At 30.0% G+C, this 27059-nt stretch overlaps 1 protein-coding gene across 2 annotated transcripts in view; it reads right to left on the bottom strand.

Annotated features, from left to right (window-relative positions):
• The window catches only part of LOC148228504 (uncharacterized), a 140354-nt gene that overhangs the window by 3138 nt on the left and 110157 nt on the right, over nt 1-27059 (bottom strand). Inside the window, exons 2-6 of one of the 2 annotated variants that reach the window (XM_088199597.1) lie at nt 9963-10170; nt 5846-6112; nt 5629-5773; nt 3146-3362; nt 2826-2861 (exon numbers count right to left, since the gene is read on the bottom strand). In XM_088199597.1, coding sequence (XP_088055723.1) covers nt 2826-2861; nt 3146-3362; nt 5629-5773; nt 5846-5927 — 480 coding nt within the window. In that variant the 5' untranslated portion in view covers nt 5928-6112; nt 9963-10170. Of the gene's footprint in view, nt 1-2825; nt 2862-3145; nt 3363-5628; nt 5774-5845; nt 6113-9962; nt 10171-27059 lie in introns of those variants that run through there. The other variant, XM_088199598.1, reaches the window with a different exon arrangement.

Here is a 27059-nt window from a genome sequence, read left to right as displayed (position 1 = left end):
AATTAAATAAATAATTTCCGCTTCATTTCATACGCAAGTTTAATGAAAAATATTAACATTAAATACAAAAGTGTGGACAATGATGACCAACGAAATATATTAAGCTGAGCCCGTGTTTTAGAATTAAGTCAAAATCATATGCCTTATCATATTAATAAATATTTTGTACATAAATACAGATCCTATATCATCAAGGACCAATTTAATTGCTAAAGAAGTCATCTAAAACAAAGCTGTCTAAAAATATACAAATCCACAATTGTAACAGATAATAAAGTCATTCACATTTAAAGACTTAGGGGTTCTACATAAAAAAAACACCGATTAAACCCTAACAATACTCGTTGTCACGAAGAACATCAAAGCAGAACTTAGGCAATAAAGGTATAATATGATTATTTGTGGCTACCGAACCATTAACTGAGATAACTGCGTTAAGTGTTAAATACTTGCACACTTAAGTCATAAAAAACGCTTACACAAGGGTCGTTTTGGGACCATGGGGGTGCGAAATGACGGGAATTCCTTTTTGGTCTAATTGCTCGATATAAACTAAATAAAAATTAAAACATATTAAACCACTACATTATTTCATTTTGAGACTCAATTTCGGCACTTTGGTTAGAACTTTGGCACAATTAATAAATTCATGATTTATACAATAAATAAATTTATAAAGTATCTCATTTGATTGACAAATAATGGGTAGTGTTTTTGAGGATTTTTTTCAATTCTGGGAGATGGGATTGAAAATTCGTAGAATCCCAGGAACTTCATTTTTATCGAAAAAGATAAAAAAAAAAACACATTATTTATTATATTCGCATTATTTAATCGCATTATGTAATTTAATTTAATATTTCTTTGTAAGAATGTGACACCTCTAGTAATATTTATATATGAGATCCATTTCGTGTCATAAAACATAAACCTTTGGTATATCCAAGCTTATTATTTTTACATCTGAATTGGTAATTATTTTAAGATATTAAAAATGTTTTTAATTTTTGTAATTTCTATAGAAGATGTATTTATACAACAAAACTGCAATAAAACGGCTCAAATTTCTTGCAGTATAAAATGTATATGGCGCGGGTCGAAAAGTCAATGTTAAAATAAATAATGGAACTAATTTACATAAAAATTATAAAATTTAAATTTATGCTTAAATATTAGTACATTTTGTATGCCCCTGTAGGCTATGTAGTAGAACAGCGTTGATGTAGTTGATTATATTTTGTGAAAAATGAGATTTAAAAGAAAAAACGGAAAAATTTATAAATAATCGATATAAAATTATCGATGATAAAACATCACTGATATTTTTCGTCCCGGATTTTTAAAGGTAAATCCTGGGAGTCGGGAATATAAAAATTAGAAAATTTCACGGGATTTATCTCGCAGAAAATCCCGGGAAGTATCCACTACTGACAAGTCACACTAACTCGACACGCAAAACCCAAAATTCAAAATATTATTTATCGGTTATTTATTACTACTGTTCAAGTCCAGCTTCACTCCCTAAACATTTGGCATGAAGCTAAATGTTAACCCTAGTTTTTATGAAGCGAAAATTCTCTATGTAATCGTATGTATATTGTGTAAAGAGAATGAAAATTTTAGAAATATTCATATATTTTTCCATAAATATATGTGAAATGGATCAAAACATTGTACATATTATAGAATGTGACTCACAAGATTTTCTCCTTTTTTTAATATTTTTTGTAACATATGAGCGAATAAACCTGTATTTATTATACAAACTGTATTTCTCGATTCTTGATATTTTATTCATTAAGTGCTCGATATTCGAATAGTAGAAAATAACGAATATTTGGAGACTACTAGTGACGACCTAAAGTTCAGTATTATTAAAAAAATTTAAATCATAATATAGAGAATTTAGCTGTAATATTTGATTCTGAGTATTTAAATAAATAATAAAATCCCTAACACTTTTATGTGTATTTTTGGAATTCCCTACACAAAGCGACTCGATAACGACTCCACTTTAGTCAATTTACATTTTTGATTGTGTCAATCGATGCGGAGAGATTGGGGTAAATATAAAATACTAGTACGTTTGAGCGCGTGGTTGCGCATTGTGCAAAATGTTGGGCTCAACTGAGGGTCCACTGCACCCTATCAATGTCGGCTCCGTAACTTAATGCTGTTTGTGTACAACACAGATATAAACGAATTACGGTTCGGCATATCGTGGCCGTAGCCATTCTTCTCACGTAGAGCGGATGCTGCAATATCCGGACCTCTGGATGAAAATTTCAGCCTCAAAATCAGTTCACAAAAAATATAAATATTATTTTATCTCGTGAATGTTACGCATTCGCTACATTCATTTGGTGTTGGTTAATAATTTATGAGATGTATGAAATTAATGTGTTAAATTTCCTCCGTATAAATTTTTAGTGTGAAATATTTCAGTTTAAATAAAATAATCAGGCATACAAAATTTAAGACAATATTTAGGGGAGGACTCAAAAAAGTTTATTTTTTATTTATAGTAAGATTTATTATATCTTGAAGATAAATAAAATAAAATACTGCAGTTAATACTGCAGTAGTATTAAAAGAAAAAAAAATTCAACTCAATACTTTCTCAAACTCTCATCACTTAGTAGTCAGATTTTGATTTATAATTTAGTATACCCTAAATATTCTCAAACACTAAAGTAATAACAATGGGTTTGTTATTTATTCCTAACGTCTTCCAATAGTTTTAATTTATATTATAATGTTATTTAAAAATTTGCTATTTAAATTTGGAGAATTTTTATACTATTTATATTTCAGATCCTACTCACCAAATTCTTCTTTCTCGCGACGCATTCCATGACACACTGTAATTAAAATTTTCATTTTAATACATAATAATAAAAAAATTGCAATTATGGTTAAAAAATATTAGGTTTATTTCTACAGATAATTAAAAAGAAATCAGCTCATTAATTTTGCTTATAATTTTGAATTATTTAAACAACGAGGAATTTAAATTAAAAAAGTCATAAACTAAAACAATGATGTGAGTATCTGTAGTACCAAAAAACAATGCTTTTCAGGGAAATATTTGTAAAAAAACAGTTTTAAGATCTATAAATTGTATTTGGTATTTTAAAATACGTACCACCATTTCATCTTTACTCTTCATAACCTTATCGCAGTTGAAAATGTCAAAATGTTCCGTATCATTAGACTTCATGGATCTAGCCTTTTTCATCTCACTGAAACACTCCCTCCTAATTTCTTTTAAGGCATCTCCGTGCATCTTCAGATCGTCTCTATTTCCACAGCATGACCTCTGAAAACCGTTGTTTCCCTGAGGTGGCCTTTGTCGGTTGCTGCTGTAAAAAATAGTATTTCTCTTATAATTACTCAGAAATTAACGCTCCGTTGAACCTCGACGATTCGACATAACCGTTTCGATTCATAGTTCATAATCGCACAATCAAGTTTTCGTCGAGTTTCAAATACACTTGAAGCGCTTTCACGGTGCAGCGTTAAACCTAACCGGTGAAATGCAGTTTGCATTTAATTAAACGCAACAGTAATTACTTTCGAGCGCTAATCGCGGATTATTACTACTGCAAATCTGAATTTAATATCTATGTTGAACATTTTAGCTAGTGTGTGCAGAAAATATCAGAGGAGTCGGCGCGCTTTCGGTAATGACCGCTTAATTGTTGTAATTGCTTGGAAATCTCGTTTTATATTGCCAGTATCGTAGAGGTAAAATAAACACGAAACAGAAATTTATCTAGCTGGCGTAACGTAAATAAGTGTATTTTTGTGGGTAAATTTAATTATGAAATATGTGAAGATAAACCTATGATAAATAGTCAAATATATAATTTTGACCAGAATATATATTGTGATTTTTTTTATATTAAATATTAAACAAAGGAAATTTTTAAGACTTTTAAGAAATTTTTACTCGTAGAGATTTTTTCAAATTTTTACTTGTAGAGATTTTTTTCAAATTTTTGTTTAAATTTTCTTTGAATACTCTGAACAATAAAGAGTAATTCGTTTCACTTGGATTTCAAAAATTTTTTTTTTTTAAATGTTACTATAATATTAATTAAGAATCAAGAAAATGTTTTAATCCTTTGAACGCGAAAATCGACTTAAGTCGCCCAATTGATTTTTTTATCTCTACGCAAAAATCAGTAAAAAAATGCTTTTCAAGAAAAAACTTTTTTTTTGTGAATAAACATAAAATAATATTTTAAATAAATAAAAATTAAAAAATCACGACATTTAAACACAGAATCAAGGTAAAATTTGCATTTTTCAAAAAAAAAAAAAAAAACAATTAAATATTATTTTTGATTAACGGGTCCAAAGGGTTAAAATACATTGCAACATAATTTGTCACCAAACAACAACATTGTATCTATAGAACGCATTAAATTATCAATTAAAGACTTCTATATAGAGATACTATTATTGTGTAACAATCTATTGAAGTGTAAATGATTTGCCTTACTCCTAAAGAAATGAATGGCGAAATTTGTTTTTTAGATCTAATTTATATTCTTGTTTTAATTATTGTTATTATATAAGTTTACAATTCCAAAGTTATTATAATGCAATTTTTGAGTAAATTCTACAGGCACCGTCACTAAAAATAAGTTTTTATCTATATTGACTTTTGATAAGAAAAAAATCCTGGAGAGTGTCCTCCAAGGGCATCCAATAAAATGAGCTTATAATCAAATTTCGAAGCAATAGTTCACAAACCTTAATGCACAATTAAAATAATTTAAATCCAAACAAAGGATTGTCATCTTAAATCCCATTTGAGCCACGACATTTTTTATTATATGTAGTTACTATTAAATCTAAATTATTTATAATATATTAATTACAAAATAATATATTAGTATAATAAATTTTCTAGAATTCTAATGACACATATTAAAATCATATCCTAATATACAAATATATTTGCAGAATTAGGAATATATATCATAAAATAATGATTCACTTTTAATATCATATTTTAAATTTTACAAATCTATTTTTGGAATCATTTTGAATAAATAAAATTTTTTGAGCTTATTATTTAAAGCACCAGACGATTCATATGCGCACACTTGCTATTAAATATAATATATACAAAATTTATATCTATATATAAAGTACGTTTATATCACACATGGTTTTAGGTCATATTTGTGTATCTTTTAGGATGATGCATGCATACAAAACGTTTATTTAAAATATGATTATTTCGTCTAGAATATATTCGCATTATTTATTTTTATTTTTTTATATTTATGTATAATATAAAATAAAACAAAATATTCATTGGCCCATAAAACCTTTTTAAACACGTTTAAATGTGAATGCAAAAGTATGCAAATTTATATTGTGCAGTTAAAAACCTCCATACATGTATTTTAGATGAACAAGTATGTAACAAAGCTGACCGGATAACAAGTAATCTAGTTGTCCTGAACAACAATGTGATAGCAATGTGGATAAACCGTGTCGCATACATTATATAATACTTATATTTGACTTTTAAAAAACGAGTTTAAATGTTATTTTTGGTTGTATATAATAATGCTATTTATAAAAAATAATTATTATTAAAAATAATACCTTGGTCTGCATTTTTCAGTTGAATTATTGTCTGCAGGTTTTTCCTCCGTCGCATTGACACCTCTGACTTTTCTATTGTGGGGTAGTTCATATTGATCTTCATAAAAATCAATACTATCTTCTAAATCATGTCGAAGTATGACATCTAAAAAACATAAAAATATAATTAATATTCATGTGTATACAATCCCGTAAAAATAAATTTATTTTTATTTACTGAAATCGGAATCGGTCCAATCGTACGCTCTCACGTAAATTGCAGTTATCGCAAATATAATAAAACTCAAAATAATTTTCATTGCGCTAGTTAAAAACCAAAAGGCAATTACAACGAACAAATCAAATAATAATTTTCGTCTATAAACAATACACGGCTGGCTATGTTATTAACTACGACCGCGCAATGTTAAATCGGAATGTTGACTAGAGTATGCACGTAAACATTTCGTTTATATATGTAGTCATCGCGTGTGATCAATTGAACCTGTGCAAAAAAATGTACGTATTAAATTTGAGGGTCATTAAACGGTTAAGTGTATGCAAAGTAGATTTTTAGAGTGTGCTTGTTAAATCTAACCAGCTGATGAGTTTTACCGTTATACGTACATTGCAAAAAGTGACAAGAGGTTTGTTATTTTTTGCGCCGTTGTAAATGCACGTAATAGAAATATTTTATTTGGAAATTTAAAAATTACACATCCTTGAATGCAAGATATTATAATGGCTTTCCGTTCCAATTTATATAATACAAACATAATATACTTTTTCATAGAATTTGTCGCAAATTTACAATCACACATTTTAGAATAATAATTGACATCCTGTATTTATTTATTTAAAAAATATCACTAAATTAATTTTATTATTATATGTAATACAACAACAGGATGACCAAAATATAATATGTTTTTTAAGCTTAAATTATATATCATTAGCTGTTTATGTTACAGAAAAAAATGTTACTTCAAACACATAATGTTGCTGTAAGTTCAGAAACTATAAATTAAATATGCTAAAATTTATATATGAAAAGAATTTGTCATGCATGATTGGTACAGTGGTATTGTCAAGAGAACAGCAGCAAAAGTATGACACTAATGAATGATAAGTATAATAATTTATTGAGCTATTCAAACCAGGAATTAAAAACGACCTGAGATAAACTGTCTGGCGTGGTTCAAAACTGTCAATATCACCAGCGCTTTGTAAAAGAAATTTTTTTAAGAAGCTCCCATTAATATTGTAGTAAATTAAAATTTATTTTTAAATTTGCTCTGAGAAATATTAGTAATCAGTTTAAATTTAGTTCTTAAAAACGTCGTTATTTTGTCTGGTGAACGGTCGCCACAAAATGTTTAGCTCGACTAATAAATAAAGATAACACTTAGCATATATTATTTTTATGTACATATATTACGTAGATTTTTTTAAATATGATTCTGATTAAATAAATATAATAATGCTTATTTTTAAGTAGTTTATATTTTTTGTCAAATCTTTGTCATCATTAAAAAGAAAAAAATATATTCAGATCATTCTTATTACATATGTAGATTAATATACAAAAGGAAATTTATAAAACTGAATTATATATTATATAAATGGATATTTTGTTTAATTTAATTTATAAGACTAATTCTTAAAGGAGCGTTTTTAAGTAGTGCATTTTCTTATCTTAAGTATGCTTAAGCATCCTGGAATCAACCCTAAGCGCATCTCGGCAATAATCTTAAATCACCATCCCCTCATCAATGCGCCGGTCCCCTTCAGACATAAATTCAGAACAAATCTCAGGCGAGTACATGAAACGACTGGCACGAACCAAATGCTGACTCAAAAACTTTCCCACTGAATACTAAAAGCTTGATTTCATAAAAAAAAACCTAACATTTTGACCAGGTTTAATATAAAAAGGTTTCAAAACAAATACATTTGGCTGCCGAGCGCGTAGTCTTTGAGAGCGGCTAAGATGGCAAAGATGAAACGAGCTAGATAGTGTTAATGGTGCAGTAAATTGAGTTTCCCAAACTGGACGTATCTATAGGTGGTGTGTGTGAGTGGTATTTGCGCATGTGGTCACCTGTGTCCAGATAAGTGTCGGCCCCGCCATTAACCAGACTGTAGACCTTTCTTAAGAACAATTAAGTGTACGTGCTAAGGTTGCACGCCGACAAATTTGTGTAATAAATTTCCAAACAACCCCTCATCTGTAATAAACGTGTACAAGCGGTGGTTATTATATAAAATTGCTTTCGTTTCAAGGATGGCAGTAAATAACATACATGAATACTGGAAATAGAATAGGCACCAAGTGCCATAAACTTTGAATATATTTGAACGCAAAATAATATCGCTATCTTTGCTAGCGACGGGAATTTTAATTACATATATACACAAATTATAAAATTCAGTTTCAATATCAAATCAGGAACTGAATCTAGGACTATGCGTACCGCAGCAAAAGCATTTTTGACGTGTTGTTAAAAAGCGGGTCGTACAACAAAAGTAAAATAATTTAAAAATACATTATGTGTAACTCGGTTGGCAAAGTGATTATTCCACATTCTTACAATGTGTGTGAGAAATAGACGTATCAATTTATAATACTGTCTTTCAATCCACATTATTTTCATTGAAAACATTTTCATCAGTTCACACATATGCACTACTTTTCTTAGAAAGTTTTTTTGGATTTGAGAGGAGGAAATTATCTAATCACTTGCAACAGAATAGTGAAAGCAAAGTGGCTTTAATAATTCACACCTAAACTTTGTCACCTTTGTCACCACGTCACCTAAAATTTGTGTTAGTCAATTAACACTTAAGATTATCGATGTGTAACATGTAAATAAGGACAAAACAGTTCCGATTATTTTATCGTCTCATGAATTAAATTTATATTTTTTAAATGTATATTTTCATATTTTGCTATGAGGGTTGTTCTAGAGAATTCCCACAAGAAAACACTAGAACCTCCAATCGGCCGGGATCACGGCCGGTTCGTTCTAAATAAATAAAGTAGTTATGGTCGACACGGTGTATAATTTTCATTGAGAAGCAGTGCGCCATTGTGGAAATTCCCATTGCGGACTAGGCGAGCTTCTCTAATAACAAGCGGGGAGAGGTTTCCTTCGTTAGCAGTTAGCCGATGATATGGACAATGGGGACTTAGTTTGTTATTAGGCAGGGGGTGGTTTCCTTGTAATTTGTTCTGTTACACTGCCTTCGGGGGTAACTCTTGCTGGACATTTATAATTGAAAGCCCCGCGCCCGCGCCCCGGGAACTACATCCGTGACCCATCAAACTGCCCTGTGATCTTCGGTGGATTTCCAGGATGTTTACGCAATAAATATTAATATATTTACAATTTATTTTTATCATAACAAGTTTTGTGGCAATGATTAAGCAAATAAACGAAGTGTATAAAAAACAAGGTCATATGTTAGTAACGCGTGAAGTTAGCCGCGAATCAAATAGTAAATATTTTGTTTAAAATTTACGAACCAATTTTTTTATATATTTTTATAGATGACTATATATACATATATGCATCTAAAAATAGGAAAATAAATAGTTAAATGGCAAATTATAATATTTTTACTTTGATAGTAGTGTTGAAAAGTTATTAGTCCTGGGCCTTTTGTAATATCTATAATTGCCCATTTAGCAATATGCAGTGCCTCAATGTCATCTAAATTACCAGTCGGTCAAGAGTAGATGTATCAATTTAAAACAAAGAAGGTTTAAGGTTCAAATTTTACCGACACATTAACATTAAAATAATAATTTTAAAAATATTATCGTTGATAAAAAAAGTAAATAAACAATTTCAATGACCACGATTAAGCACATGATTGTACAGCAATAATTTTTTTTGGTTTAATGTTATAAAATACAGATTTTTTTATTGTAATTTATAACAGTATATGTATAATACATATATTATACTTTTTTATTCTCAAGAGCAGGTCTTTTTTTTATTTATTTCAACAATATTTCGGGTTTTGAGGTCGAAGAGGCGTGACTTTACATTCAAATAGACGACAAAAAATCTAGTAACAGTTTATTTTATAAACATATTGCACGGAATATTGTGCGGAGGTGTGAATTTATATAATAATATTCATAGGACAATAAAAATAAAAATAAAAATGTAGCGGATTTCCTCAATGAAATATAGAAACACCTTCGTGCATATAATATTAAAGTTGTTTTATATTCTGATTTTATTTTATTATATTGTGTATGAATGTTTTGATTATATTTGTTTGGTGTATAAGAAATTTGTTAAATAAGCTAAATAAATTATTAAAATAATAAATATATAAATTACCAAATATATAGAGAAATGTATGTAGATGCCACTATCAGATGGTGGAGTTGAAGTCGCAGGTCATGGAAGCCGGAGAGTCTTCGTTGGCATGTCAAGTTTTATTATTGTCGGCTGTAATTGCTTTTGTGATGCAGCTGAGATTTGTCGTGATATTTGGTACTTGCGATGTTCTCTGGACGATCCGCTGATATTTGTCTCATCTCTGCTGCTGTAAATCAACGTGTCTCTTTCATAAATTTTATTATGCTGATTCAACAGCTCTGGTGTATCACAGATGATTTTAATTTACCAACCAATTGCATAGTTTTTCGCACACTCCCTCATCTGTTCACGTCTAAAGAGAAACGATTTGATAATTAATAATAATAATATGCGCAGGGTGAAATGTATTATCAAATTCGCGTCCTTTCCAAACAAAAAGTAGTTGTTTCAGCGGTACTTGATTAACGTCTCGGGACAAATGTGATATGAGGTGGTCTATGCAGTATTTCCAATTATCAACGTAATTATTTGATCAATTAAGTATCTTGTAGCAAAATATTAATATAATATTTAATTGTCATATAAACATCATTTATAAAAGCGTACAATTTTAACTTGACAGCAGAATTGTGATTAATTTATCTAGACGAATTTTAAACATTAAATTATATATAATTATATGGAAAGCAAAATACAGAACATAATTCTCTACAAAATTAACAAAACGTTTTGGAGATATATTTCACACATAGTATGATATTGTAGCACAACCGCAGCGTTAAAATTGTGTTTGTCACGGATTAGTTTTTGCAGTCCAGTGGTTTCGAACCGGTGTTGCGCGGTGTCACGCGCGTTTCGCGTATTCCTATGCGGTTTATGTACGCGACTGGTTTTTATTTTCATTCTCATACAAACCATCCGGTTTTCACGTAAGTTTGCCGAGTGCTGGGTACTCGTGCATAAGAAACTTTTACCTCGAGAATCGACGGTTTCAGAAACATCCCTAAGTTTTTAGTAATAAAAAACTAATAAATTTTATATAATCAAACTTTGAACTTACAAATTCAACTCCAATAATTATACGAATAAGTTTTATTTTATAATTTATAAACTTTGTTTTAAACCGTTCCCCGAACCATCGATATCGGTGTTGAAAAGCAAGAAAAGAGGGTGCAAACTGTCAGCTGCAGATGACCACCTCCGGGTGGCGTGATTTACTTCCACAATACTTATTCTTACTTCTTATCGGATAGCTGGAGTATGTGACCAGTGAGTCGGCCTGCTTTTCTTACATTTGTCAATCGGACTCCATTCGTCTTTTTGATGTATTAATGGAAAATGCAACGTGACCTATGACCGGCTCTGGACGTTGTTGATGGATCGGGCGAATGTGATTTTCCACCTTTTCAGTTGCAGCTGATTGATGGAACTGTGTAATAATAAGAAGAAAAAACGACAGAAACAGAAAAAACGTAAACTAATTAAAAAAAAGTTTTACTAGCTCTAATTTGATGAAAGAGTTGTTCGAGTTGCATAGTAAATAAAATTGGTTCTGAACTTTGCTATTTTTAAAGATGGATAAATTATAATATTGGATGACAGATGGCTACTATATTTCATGTTAAAAATTAAAGATTAAACTTCTTTTAAATGTTATAATAAATATAATTATTATATACTATTTGGATAAAATAACAGTTACTACATATTTTCATATTATTAATTGAAATATTTGATAAAAAGTAATATATTATAAACAGCACAAAAAATTAAAACTTGAAATGCCAACTCAATGTTTTAAGAAAGTAAATAAATTAATAATGATATTATATTATCTTAGAATTGCTTTGCATATTGTAATAAGCCCATTTACATATTTAAATAAACATATATGTATTCCGTATTATTTTTAACAATATTTTATTCACAATAAAAGCACATATAAATTAATATATAAAAATACTCGCTGTTTTCAAATTTCTCAAAAATAAATAAATAAATAAATAATAATATTGCCAAAAAGGTTAGGCAAAATAAAATAATATCCTCACGTACGTCTATTAAAATATATTTTTATTCATATAGAAAACTTCTTAAGAAGCTTTTCTTAATATTATTGTATCACGTCTTTATGCGGTTTTCTCGTGGCCTACATAACTTAACCTAATGAGTCCGACTACTCCAGTAAACTAATTTATCCATCTATGCGTATTTACTTAAAGCTCTGGTGGTATACACACGAAACGGCAAGGGTTGAATATCGCTGATCTATTTACTGGATCCTTTCAATGCCGTCGCAATATACGATAAAGCTCGTTAGGCGAGATCAAATTTACGATCTACTCAGAAAGGCTCCACGGTCACGCCGAGAGTCAAACTTACATAAGACGGTTCGCTAAATATCATTACGCCTCTCGTATCGCTCGCTGGCTGTACACCGAGTGAAACTTGTAACAGAACTCTTGTTAGCGTTTCACAACTTGACAATATGGCGCACAGTTCCTTGTTTACTAATTTACCTATCCAATTCAGATCGGATATTGCTCCGTCAGGTACAGACTCGCACACGTATGGCTTACACGGGTAATAATTGTATAAAACTTAATTAAACACCTTATTAGGATGACATAATTAAATTAATACTGCATTAAAATTTATATGAAAAGTTCTTACTTTATAACAATGTGAGTTTTAAGTCAGTTAATATTCATACAGTATAATGTAGCTGTTATAACTTGATAAATATTAAACCATCTCAGTCGCTTTTTATGAGATAGACACGCGAGTAATTTAATATTTTAATGTACCGTATAAATACGAAAACGCTAAGATTATCCCATAGTGAGAAAGATGATTACTGTGTAACAAGATTTTGACACAAGATTTATATGTTAAGTAAACTCGATTTATATGTTAAATTATAAGCTGATTTCAGCGGCATTATTTAATCTATCAAGTAAGTTTTAAAGATATCTTGCCTTTATTTCAGAAAATGACAAAAAAAATTATAATTTTTTTCCAAAATTATTTCATCAGAGAAAATTAAAAAACGAGGCTGTAATTAAAGTCAGTTCACAAGTACTAGCTCATTTATTATTTAATAAAATAAAGGTATTAACTAAAATTAAATTTAAAAATCATATGTGATTATTAGTGTTATTATAATATACATATCAGGTTTTCAGTGGGATCAGTTGCTAGATGTGTTGATCACATTGTGAGTAACACTAATAGCCAATTTAATAGCAAAGTGTGAAGCAAACTAAAATCATTAAAATATTTTTTAATGATTTTCGTTGGCTTCACACGGTGGTTATCAAACTTTTTTGACTTGCTAAATCAAGGTTTACCTGTGACGCACTATGTCAAATTATAATATAATAGCGAATATTTCGTTGGGTAAAAATAGTAACAGTAAGTAAACATTAAAAAAGCTTAAGCAAGCACTTAGTTATTAAGGTAGTTATTGGTTTGCACCACATTGAATCCAAAATGACAATTATGAACTTATGAAAAATTTGTAATGGTAGTGCCCTTGTAAGTAAGCCGCGGAGTACACTTTAAAAACCACTGGCCTTACATATAGATTAAGGCGTGGTTGGAAACAATATGAAGCTTGTGAAAATGCAAGCTGTACAAAGTTTATTTATTGTGTTATTTATCAACAGGCACTTTGTGGAAAATATCTCAACTTATAACGTGTTATTGCATTAGCCATGACTTTTTTATTAGAAATGGAAGTCGAATGAAAGCTATTCTAATGTTTTTTTAACAAAAGTCTTTAGATACTATTATCGGATACTAAATGGCTTTGAAAATCAGCCTTTGGTGAAAATATCATGGGAACGAATTTAACTTAGAAAATTCAATGAAAAATGGTGTTAATATATGAACTTACACTGCGGTAAAGTCAATTGAGTTAATGTCAACATGCTTTATGTATTACCCATGGTATAAAAAATTACAAAATGAATGAAATCTCTTTTATCATAAAAAGTTGCGGAGAATATTTTCTGAGCTTGAACTTAAATTTTAGCTGCTTTTTCGAATCTCGATGCAAATGCAGAATAAATTTCGATTCTTAAAATCTGTACGACTGTACAATTGAGAAACTTTACTTTACTTTTTTACTTTATTGGATGTGATTAATCTGCTAAGTGATGCTAAAAGGTAAATTCCAAGAAAAAAGTAACAGAATTCTCTAAATGTGACTTTTAGGTGACGAATATAGTCAATTAAGATCACATGATTGGGGTTTTATATTTGTAATTGGCAGCACCAATGTGAAAAGATATTTTCAAAGATGAAGCACAATTTCAGGTATACATTAACAGATAACCTTTTTCAATAAATTTTGAGGATAAGAAGTAACGAACTTCGACACCAGCTCGATGAAACGTTATCTCAAAAAATCAATTACAAATTTTTTATAAATAATGTAATTGCTAAAATTCATATTAGATTCTAATAATTAGAATATGGCAATAGATGCTAAAATTGTAAATTTTAGAGAAAATTGCGTTTTTGTAGCTTATGAAAGATGCAGAAAAACGATCCATAATAACTAAAGTATCTTATGGAGTTGTACATAACCCTCTTTTCAACCTGTCTATTTTGTGGATTTCTCACACAACATATATTTCTCCCATATAGGTAAAATATACACATGTTCCGACATTTTCCAACTGAAAATCTTGGAAAAGGCCGGATTAAAGGGTGGTTCTAAAACGTTCGTTGCTTCGTTCGGCGAACAATGGTGGAAATGAACGAGTGAGGGCGAGCGACCGTAATGGTCGCCTTATCAATCGTCCGCATCGGTTCGTTCTGCCTTGATTTATGGCGGCCACTTCTTCCCGCCGAAACTCCCCCTGTCCCGCTTGGTAATTTTATTTCGAATCCCGATAGTGCACAATCGACCGATGCAGATGTGCTAAAGCCTCGGACCGCAGTCCCGATGAAAAATGCATTTGCAGCCGGCTTCCGAGCGAGTGACCGCAACTGCAAAAATAAAAGACAAGTAAATATTGCGCAATGTTTTGAACAAATCCGAGACCAGAGAGTTTCAGAAACTTTTCACCTACGAGCAATGTTTGCTTTGGGTTTTTAAAATGAAATATATGAATATACTATATATAACATTTTTTATTAAAATTTAAAAATAGATTAGTGAACGACTGATAATTATAAATTATTCGAATATGTCCTAAAAATCAACTAATAATTTATTTAATAATTACGTGAGTCATTTAAAAAGTTTGCGACCAGATATTAAAATTATATATTTTTTATTTTTAATATTACCTATAAGTTTTATTATGATCCCTTAACTTGATTTCTTTGACCTCACCTGGAGGTGCAATTTCTCAAGTGCTTTAAAATAACACCTTCATCATGGATGTCGAACCTTAAATCTTGTGGGCCATATCGTACAATTTTTTTTGTCATGGTACATAAAAAATCATATATATTTTTAATACTATATTTATGACTATAATAGTGTGACAAAATAGCAACTAATGCTAAATATTTTTTACTGTTTATATAGCTTGGTCCGGAAATTTTTCAAATATAAAATAGTCTAAAATTAATTTATTTTTGCAGGTTCAACTTATAAATGTCAAATGAAGATACTTGTATATGTTTTTCTATGAGCTGAATATCTGCTTTCAATTTTTTAAATTCTGCTTAAAAGTTTTAGGTAGCTTGTTAATGTCAACGGAGTCTAAAGTAGCAAATATTATAAATATATTGAAAAGCAGTTTTGTTTTTCGTATATCCAAAATTATGTGACAAAATAGCAACTAATGCTAAACATTTTTTACCTTTTACTTAACATTGTTCAGACATTGCTAAAAGATAAAATTGGGCATATTTTTAGGTTCAAAACGCAAGATGCTATATATATTTTATACCAAATAAATAAATAAAAAATAAATAATCCAGATTTTATAGGACGCAAGCAAGAAACACCCATTTTATGAAGAAAATAATTGGAAATTTGGAAATTCTAAGTCAGACGTAGCTAAATTATTTGAATTGTTTATTTTTATTTTGTGATTTTTATATTTAAAGAAATTTGTATAATGACTTGGATTATCCTATTTTTTTTAGTAATATTAAATCTTTAATAAAACAATAAGTAAAACTTGTATGGATAAGCGTCTATATATCTGTCTAAAATGTAACGTTATGTTTTCATGCAGTTTTATTAAATATTATGAAAAAATATTGTCACATGAAAAATTATTGCCTTTTCATTATACGGACGATATAATGTTAACTCAGCTATAATTTGTAAAGAAATTATTGCGCTAAGATAAAACTAGATTTAATTACATTGGCTCCTTGCTCGGTTTCAATTTATGTTGCGGCATTGGCAATACTCGCCATTCAGATATATAATACATATATTGAGAGTAAGCGTAATAAAACCACAACGAATTGTTTTATTTATATTTTATTATTATACACCATAAGCAAAATCTATATTTTTTTATCTAAATAGTATTAAGAATAAACCAAATAACTCATTGAAATGCTAGATGGATTTATTTAAAATAGGTTGCTATATGAATAAAGTTAATTTACATTAAAATTTATATATTTTTATAGAAAATAATTTAGCCAAAAATAATATTGTATTATGATTACGCACTATATTTTAATATATTGCATAATATTTTATACAGAAAAATAAAATATCAATTAAATAAATACATTTTAATTTTGGTTATATATAACAGATATTGCGAAATATTGGCTACTGTATTATTAATTAGAGATTTCATCATGAGATTACTCAATCAAAAAAGAACCAAATTGTTAAGAATTAGCTTTTTAATATAAATGTATAATACGTTAATTTTACAGTGTATAATATAGTACAATCTAGGGCACATCCCACTCAGATAAAATTATAATTAAAAGTCATCAAATAAACCGAACAATGGGATGATTCTCACTGTTGTTTAAGCGAATGGCATTAGGTATAACGCCATAATATTAACGAACACGGCCGGGTTCAATGAGGTACCAAGATAGGGTTCTTACCCCATTTTCAGCATCCATTACTCACGTAGAAAAGACAACTCTCTTAATTGCACGCGAAAAGGGATACCCATTCATGATTTGACAAATTAAACTAAAACTCGCGTATCTCTCGATCTTTCACAATGGCAAGGCGAACAATCTTTAGCTGCGAAAAGTGAAGATTTGCCTCTCGCTGCCTGTGCTTGCATCCAGCCACTTATACACAATGGCATCGCTGACAATTATTTACATCGGAGGCAGCATTATTTACATCCTAGAGGTGTCACAGAGATATTCAAAATGCAGGAATATTTTTATAAATTAGATATATAAATATCCTAATGTAATGATATTGCGTTTTTATTATTTAAATTAAATTTCACTAATCACGCAATTTTAATAAGCAAGTATGAAAAATAAATAATGGATCATTTAAGTATTTTTATGTAATATATGTATATATGTATATGTATTTCGCTGTTTGTGTACTGTTATTACAACTATAAAATGATATAACGCTCTCATATAAAACTCCACAAACAATATTGTTTAAACAAAACACAATTAAATAGAGAAACGCGAAGCATCCAAGTGTGAATTGCATCAAGCTTTCATCTTGCACCCAGTAGCATTCCTTTAGGTGCAATTCGTGCGAATTGCGCAATTGTTTTGCCTGCACATGCAACCGACGCAACTACACTTCCCCAGAGCAAATAAAATATTGACATCGGGCGAAAAAAATAACCCCGACGGGGTTGCAATCTGCAAAATCGGATTTGGAAGTGCAAACAAAGGTCGCGCTCTAAAGAGCCCAATCAGATATAATAAATTGTACAAACGGAAAGTGGACACGGACCCTCAACGCTGACCCACCCCCAAAACACCCCTAAGGACCGTCACACTCATTGGTCACAACTTGTTATGGCCAAATCTACTTTCGCAAACTACCCCCAGGGCTGGCGGGGAACACATGACACGCATAATGGCATGGTACTGAATGCCCCTCGATTCGCTGAATACATTTTTTCATTAACGATGCAAAAATCATACATCAAATAATGTAGAATCGCTCACTAGGTTCATAGTGTTTGCTCATATTTTATGAAAGTATAAATGCGATTGTTTCTATACATAATATTATTTTATGCAGTTACTTTACAAGCTTTTTGCATACCATTTACAATTTTTTTAATTTATGTTACAATTACCAGTAACAATCGCTAATTATAATACATAAATAAACTCATTATCTTAAGCTTAATTGACCAGCAAAATAGACAAGTGGTAGACAAGTCGCTGGCTATTGACCTGAAAGACCTGAGTTCGAATCTTATATGGACCCTAATGTTTTTTTTAAATTTATATCGCGTTTGTGAGATCAGAATTAATGATTATTATGTAATTATAATTTCGAAAAATCATCCCAGATAAGGCTATTATCTCACGGATGAACAACGTGATGATAAATTAAAATTGAGCTAGCTCGTACATGTGTATTGTGTATTAAAATTTCTCTAACAAAAAGGAACTCCAGCTCATAGAGAATATCTTAAATGTATTAAATAAAAAATATAAAAATATTCAATAGAGACTATAAAATTTTTTACATGTCCGATAGTGAGCCCCAATTTTGTTTAATTAATTTAATTTAATTTAATAATGCTTCTCTCACACAAAGAAATAAAAACAAGGAAAGTGCAGATTTTTGGCTAATTTTTGTATTTAGTATCAAATAAATTGCTACTAACAGTAATTTGTTAGCCATTAGATAATATTATTTAACAATAGATTAAAAATCGCAAAAAAATGCTGTGTTGTACTGCTTTCTTATTCAATACTTTAAAATAGCAGTGTCAAAATAAAACCCTAATGTAAAAATCGTAGGTCGATTTTTACTAAAATGTGTAGGCTCAATTCACGTACTTTTAGATAACGTTTTTTATTCTTTTAATCGTGATCGTAAAGAAACATAAAACTGATCTATATACATATTAATAAAACAAATACAATACCTTAAAAATCAATACAATGCGTTAAAGGATTAAAACTAAATCTTTCCCTTCAAAGCACATGTAGGGCAAATCTTTCCAGCAAAATCGTAATATCCATGAATAAATAAGCGAGATGTGCAATTCCGACTCACTGTTTGATTTTTGCATGGAGCGCATTAGGTTTATTGCTGAGAGAGCATAACTTTCCAGACTATTCGGAAGTGAACAAAGTCAGCAGATATTGTAAGGCTCCTGAGAATCCAAATGCAGTCGATATGAATAATTTATACGTGATAATGCGTTGGTAATTGCAATCTGCTCCGATGCTTCCTCACTTCCATCTACACCTGTCTTCTTTGATCAGCAGAGGCAATGTTCAAAAAGTTTTCCGTAGAGTTAATTAAATTAAAAGTTTCACCATGCCGAAACACATAATACGTATAATTCAGACTTGAATAATAAATGACGCATTTTTATTTAAGTGTTTAAGTTTGAGATTAAGCATTCGAGTGATTTAATGCGATATTGATGGGGTGGATATACCCTCATGTAGTAATGCAAATTTGTTAATTTCAAGATCAAATACCCCTATGGGTTAATGGAGTTTAAGTTGTTTAAATAGCGATGAAGTACTTATCAAAGTATTAAGCATTCGAATTCGAATTGCTATTTATTTTTTGCTTTGGGTATCGGGTTTTAGCATTCATATCGCAAGGTTATTGGCTGTGGAATGCAAATATTAAATGCATTTCCTGTATATTTTTAGAAAGCGATGTTTGCCCACAAAGCAAACATTGCAAACTTTGCACTCAAAAATATTATTACCCCGTTTCGGGTGGAGAACAACGGCTGAGGGTGGTTGTTGGTTCTGTTCTATGAGTTTTTGCTTTTTCTCCCTAGCCGTTCCACGGAACGGATTTTGCGGCCGCCTCGTTAGACGATCATTGTGTGGATGCGAGAGATAACAAAAAAAAGAGTCGCAAACCGACGATATTCGTATGTAAATCCTCGAATAAAATATTTGCTCAGCGAAGTTAGTCGTGAAAATCACCATAACTACCATTGACAGCTCGGAAAAGTGCACATAGCTTCAAAACTGTATACTTCTTGCGTTTTTTTTGTTATATAAACTTTTCAGATGTAATTTTTAATATTTAATTTCATGAAACATATTAAGATGAGCAATAGTTTTAATATTATTTTTTAAATAAACAATAAATTAAAACATATTTCCGTAATGTTTACAGAATGCCGAGCATTGATCTTTAAAATCAGCTAATTTAATAGTTCCTGCTCGCATTCAAAAGAAATAATATTATACAGCATTTAAACAAATGTTAATAAACAACCAACGACTTGGTTAAGGTTACGGCATAATTTTGGCAGATTTATACGACTGGGATTTAATTTTGTACAAGGTTTATCTTAATAAGAAAACTCAATAAAAAAAATCGGTCAGTAATTTCTTTCTATTCCGTTGGACAAAATTAACCGGAAAATTATATTATATTATATTAATTATATATTAAAATTAAATTTGTTAAATTTAAAGTTCAAATAGTAAAAGTTAATTTTGATTGAATTTTATTAAGACAATAAATTTAAAAAAAAATCATTTCAATTGAGAAAAAAATATATAAATGATAATTACTACAAACAATTTTATGAGTATTATTTTTTAGAAGAATAGTTTAAGTGAGTCTTAAAAATATAAACCATGTTTAACATGACATTATCTATGCTCCATTTCTCACATCCTGTCTATCAAATAAATATTAGCGAAAGCGAGATATATGATCTCGCCTATTTTTGCAAACCACTTAAAGAAGACTGCCATGAAAATTATTTGTTAAGAGATGCACTATTAACTTATTTATGATCTAAAAATTTGATCTAAAATTCATATCGCAACTAAAAACTATGTTGATGATTCAGATAGCATTGTAAGGCGATTTCAATAATGTGCCAACAATTTTAAGATAATTTTAACAAATAAAATTTAGTGGACTACCAAATATTTATTTATCCAAGAGCCAAGATTCATGCACTGTACATCTTCATAGTTTTAATAGAGGTAGTATATATACTACAAACGAAACGTGTGAGATTGGCAGCAATTTTTTTTAAAATAACATTAAATATATCTACTATATAATGAATGTATTTTCTAATCTATATATTTAGCTTGTTACGGTCAAAATAAAACGATTACCAAAATGATGCAGTAGAAGAATTATAAATAATATATATATATATACATTTAATAATATATATATTTATATATATATATATATATATATATATATATATATATATATATATATATATATATATATATATATATATATATATATATATATATATATATATATAAACATATATATATCTATATATATATATATAAAAAAATATATATATATATATATATATATATATATATATATATATATATATATATATATATATATATATATATATATATATATATATATATATATATATATCTCATCTTATAGCATATATTATTTTAGATCCTTCATTCAAGAGAAAAAATATATATCAGTGAAATTAGAAAATGTAAGAACGAAATATAAAAAGCGAATAAAGCAGTCCTCAGACTATTAAAGAAGCTGATACAAATCGACTAACTACAATAGCAGACGTGTAACGTAAATAACAGACATCTCTACACAAGCAGATTTTTTAATTCAACTCTTGGACTGCTACGCTGTTTTTACAATCCTATTTATCGGTTCATGTATTAGAGTAAAAAAAATATATGTATAAAATAAATGTTTCATATAAGAAGCTCGCAAATAAATTTATTATTTCGAAAAAAATGGCGTTAACAACGATCATTATTAGCAATTTTATTGCTTTATTATATAAATTATATCAATAGTTGTTTAGCATTCAGAAGGTTAAGAGTGTTCTTAGTTCCTACAACTCGCAACAAAATAAAAAAAATCGTTTCATCGCCGTGGTAGTGTGAACGATCGGCTACGCGCAGCAGAACCTGCAACTAAAATAGCACGTATAAACATTGCAACATGAAAGAAATGAAACTATATGACTTACATACGATTATAACTAAGCCACGTGCATTTCGGTTGTGTAAAATTGCGATCAGGTGTGCGTGGCGTTTGGTGAGAATAGAAGGAAAATTGTGGCGGTTTTAGGATGCTGCAGCACAACGTAATGTGTCCGCAGTCGAGTGTGGCGCTTATAAACGATCGTTATTTATGACAAAATATTATGGCAACACCACAACACTTAATATCCTCCCCACCATTCCTTCACTTTCCGCACGTCACCTTCGCTTATATTTATTATACGCGAAAACTAAAATTCGAAACTCTTCGTCTTCTTCGTTGCTCGGCGTTTGTTTTGCAAAAGTTTCAGGTAAACTTTCGGACGTGGTAACAACTCTTGTTTGATGCACTGCGAAACTGCTTCACAATCTCGTGATCTCGTGATAAATATAAATACGCTCATAAAATATTAACATGTTGACGGTTTTGTTTGTTTGTGATTTACGGGACATAGACTTTCGTCGCAGTTGGAAAACACAAAAACTGTATTGTCTTATCGTGTTAATAAAATAATAATAATTATTTATTTGGCATTCAGAGTTAACGAACTATCAAGGGTTTATTTTTAACAATTAAAAATACAGCCATATAATTTTTAAATTTGTAAGAAAAAATTTTCCAGATTAACACGATATATTTTTTTGATGATTTGATCGTAACATTGCTAAACAAATTTTCAGATGAAGATAGGGCATTGAAATAGCTTGAAGCAAAAAGTATCCGAAATGTTAATATTGTTACAGTCAATAGACTCAAATATATATACCTTGATAATATATATTATAATCTCACTAATACTCGTACATACTCCTTATCGTGCTAAGCACCACTTTCAACGTACACACAGTTGTTAAAAATGCAAAAAGCTTGCACACCCCCGATCGATGGAAATATTTTCCTTTCACGGGTACATAGTTGAAATTATCTTAATTGCCGGGGTCCTGTCGTGTCAAAGAAAAGCTCCTTTGGGGCCCTCGCGTGCACTGGAGAGGTATAGGGACCCCAGGGACACGCCCAGGTTCGTGTCTTTGTTGTTACGAGTATGCGTGTAGTATGCAAATTGAGTGCAAAAACGTTGTTGCCTCTCCTTGCGGGATACCTGTTACGGAAATATCGCTCACCTTATACCATATACTACATTCACGTGCAAAATTTTCGTTGCGAATTCAAATGCCATTATGCAGATGAGTTTCATCGCTGCAATCATGTATTCATGTGGGATAAAACTGTTATAATGTACAATACACTTCTATGTAGTATTCTTCTTAAGTAACATAGGGGTGTCTGGATATTATTCACTTTAAAGTCGTTGCACGGTAAATTATATTAGGATTCACATAAGTTATTTTTTAAAAAGTAATTAAATCAAAACATGCTTTGAAAAAATGTGTTATTTGCAACTCTTTACTTCTCAACCTTTCCACCATCAGTCAAAATATTCTTGTTTTTTAAAAAATAAAAAAATAAGCATTTCTGGTTTCCAAAGCTTTTACTGCGATGGAACACTTGGTAAATCCTAAAATTTTAACAGAACACTTTGTTTATTTTATAGGGCATGTAATACATAAGCAAAATTAAAATAAATAAGAAAAAACAATTATGTAGGTGATTGAATCACATGAGCTCAGGAATTTTTAATTTATATTAAATCAAACAATTTAAATATTAGAGAATATTAAAATCTATATAGTACATATGCATATTCTAGTGTGTTCATTAGTCGCGTATTATCAAGCGTATCTTTAAATGCTCACATAAATCATGCATAGCTCTGGAAACTATAGTGGCGACTTTGAAATACGTTTATTTTGCTCGAAATTGGTATTGTTTATGTACGTGCACTAGGGTGTCTGAAAATTGTTGGTTAGTTCTTAATATCGTAGTTACAACAAGGGGTCATGGGGTTTGATTGCAAAAGTTAAGCGACTATGACTGGGGTCAATATTCGGATGGGCATTCTTTCGGGAGTAGTGAAGAGCGGCGGCTAAGTTTTAAGGTTAATAAAATGGCTTTTGGTTTGTATGAACATATGTGAATTTTATATTTTATTTGACAATTTAAGTTTAGCGCGACTCATTATTAAGTGCTTAGAATCAGAATCTTTAATAATGTTACTCTTTGCTAAACAAGAAACCGATGATCCAATCCATAGCCCTACTTATCTTTGAATAATTGTTGAAACTACCATCGCTCATGTCGCTATTAACACATTAGCATATTTATTGTTATAATAATATAATATATATGTGTGTGTTGCTACCTTTAATGTTGATTTTCAACGGACAGCGGTTCATTTGCATATCATCACGGGCAAGTTTGCATTTCCTAATCCCGGCCGTCCATGCAGTAAAATACCAATGGCCGCAGCGGTACAACAGTTTGCGATAGTACAGTAGCAGCAGCAGTACCTCGTTTATAATTACCAGCTTTAACTCGACTCGCGTCCGTCACGAGCGATAATGGCACAAGGTACCCGGCCAGTTTCTTTGCATTCTGTCGGCTTAACGCCCTCATGTCGCACGCTCAATTATGCAAGTAGCAACACCAGTACCGGTAAAGTTTAACGTTTTAGGGATGTGTGTGTATTGCCCGCATTAATATATTATTATATGTGTGTATGTACAGCTCGAGAAATAATCGAGAATATAAATTCGCGTTAGAGCAGGCGAACGTCGGAAGAGCGGCTATATATAAAATTGTGAAAATTCTCAGATGAAAATAAAGAAATTTCAACACGGATATGAAAGTGGGCGGGGTGTTGGTTATGAATTCTAAGGATAAGGTTGAACGTTTACTAAATTATGTGTAACCTTAAATGGTTGCCTTTAAATGTCCGTTGAATAATTAAGCACCAGCGTGCTTCAATACTGTTAACTGTAATAGTTTTATACATTTTTAAAAGCCTGAAAACTTAACTTTTTTAAGACCTTGAATTGGCGCAACATATTGGCGTTAACTTTAGTTTAGTAGTTACTAATAACATGTCTCAAAATTTGAAATAAAAATAGTGTTCACCATAAAAAATTAAATCAAGCTGTAGAGTTATTTTATATTATTAAAGAATAAACTACACTTATTATTAAGTTATTTATTGTTGCTTTAAAAATCATATCATTTTTAGTTCATAAATAAATTTAATAAGCAATCTTTCAGGTAGATAAAGAATTTTCAAAAAAAAAAAATTCAGGGAGTCATCCAAATAATTTTTACAAGAGTTGAAATATTGTGAATTTACACCATTAAAATAATTTTGCAGAGCTTTAAATAAGTTATTTCAACCAATTTAACCAAACAATTAAATTTTAACTAAAACAATAATGTAAAAAACAAAGCTATTCAGAATAAATAAAAAATAAAAATTATTCGCGTATTTAATTTTCATTCCAAAACTTATGTTACGTTAAAAGTATTTATTATCTTCTACCTTGCTAACTGAAAACGTTTATTTTATATAGACATTTATGGCCAAACTGTTTTCTTTAAAGTTTTTCTAGAAATCTTAGAGAATGTGAACTTGTTCACTTTGTCAATAAAAACATGTACCAAAAATTTTAGTAGCACAATTTTTGAAAATTATAGGTGAAATATTATAGACCTTAATGCGGATTTCGATTGCTAACTTCAATATTTTAAAGAAATTAAACATTATTTATTATTGATTTGTGCACCATTTTCATTCGACGTGGAAAAAACTCAACCGAAAATTTAATTGAAATCAATTAATGTACAATGCGATAATCTTTTGAAAAAAAATTTAAAACAATGTGAACTTTTATTTTTTTGCCTTTAAATAATGAAGGATTTAAAGAATTAAAAAACCAAGCATGTTTAATTTGATGTAGCAATGTAAAAGATTTTTTTTTCTTTACTTTACATTTTAACAAGCACATTGCATCCGGATTTTAAAGTGAAGATTAAAAATTAACAGAGCTTTGATTTATTTTATTGATGTAAAATGTAAATTTATTTTTTCAAATTAAATACCTAATGCTCTGTAAGATGCAGATTTTTTTTTTATTACTTAAAAAAACTTAAATTCTATATGGCATTGGCCAAATATGTCTTGTTTTTTTTATGTATGGTAAAGGCATTTTAAATAACTTATTTTTTATTAATATTAAGATCGTGAGGATTCAAATCCACTTCTCCGTTTTAATTATTTCTAAAAAATGCATATTCTAAAATATAAAGTTAATTGAAAAAAAAATGTCTGTAGCACTAATTATAATATGATTATCATGTTTACTTAGTGTAGAACTTATTTTCAACATATTTTTTTAAAATGATGTAGAGAGTACGCTCGAGATAAGGATTCCGGTTTGTTATTGTGTGCGTGAACTGTGTAGCTCAAAACAATTTCGCTCAGAATATTTAATTTTTTTATTTTAAAAGAAAATATATGTTTATTTAACATACACACATCTGAGCTAAGTTGGAAAATTCAACGGACAATTAAAAATATATTATATAATCGAAGAAACCAGACATTGATGTCATTAATTGAATATTTGCAAAATTCAAAATCTAATGCTTCCACTTCACTCTCCGAAAGTAGGCGACAGTTGGCCAAGGACGGGAAATATAATGTGAAAATTCGGGCTTACTTCGGTCGAGCTCGGTTGTCCCCGCGCTAAAATCTCTCGCAAGTTCTCCGAGGTCACCGCGAACGGGAGGTAAACTGGGGGTAATTTTGGTCGAGGCGGCCGACTTCGTCGCCTCCGAAAATTCCCTCGCTTTCCGAAAGTAATACCCGAAGACGCTTCGAGCGCGAGCGGCGAGATACTTCCCCTTTCGCTCTCTCGCGTGACGAGAGAGAGAGAGATAGAGATGGTTTATCGCAAACTGAGATAGAACGATTCAATTTTAATATGGGCGTCTTCACGATCGCGCCACTGTTTGGTATTTTTGCCCGATCTGGACGGCCAAAATTATTTCACCACTTTAGTTGATTCCATAAGTGCTCTTAGTCAAATATATAATATTATAAGTGCTAAAAAATACAA

The sequence above is a fragment of the Plectrocnemia conspersa genome, unplaced genomic scaffold, assembly GCF_051122295.1.
Source record: "Plectrocnemia conspersa isolate PC_06_02 unplaced genomic scaffold, ASM5112229v1 ptg000012l, whole genome shotgun sequence".
NCBI lineage: Eukaryota > Metazoa > Arthropoda > Insecta > Trichoptera > Polycentropodidae > Plectrocnemia > Plectrocnemia conspersa.
This window is presented reverse-complemented; position numbering and strand designations above follow the sequence as displayed.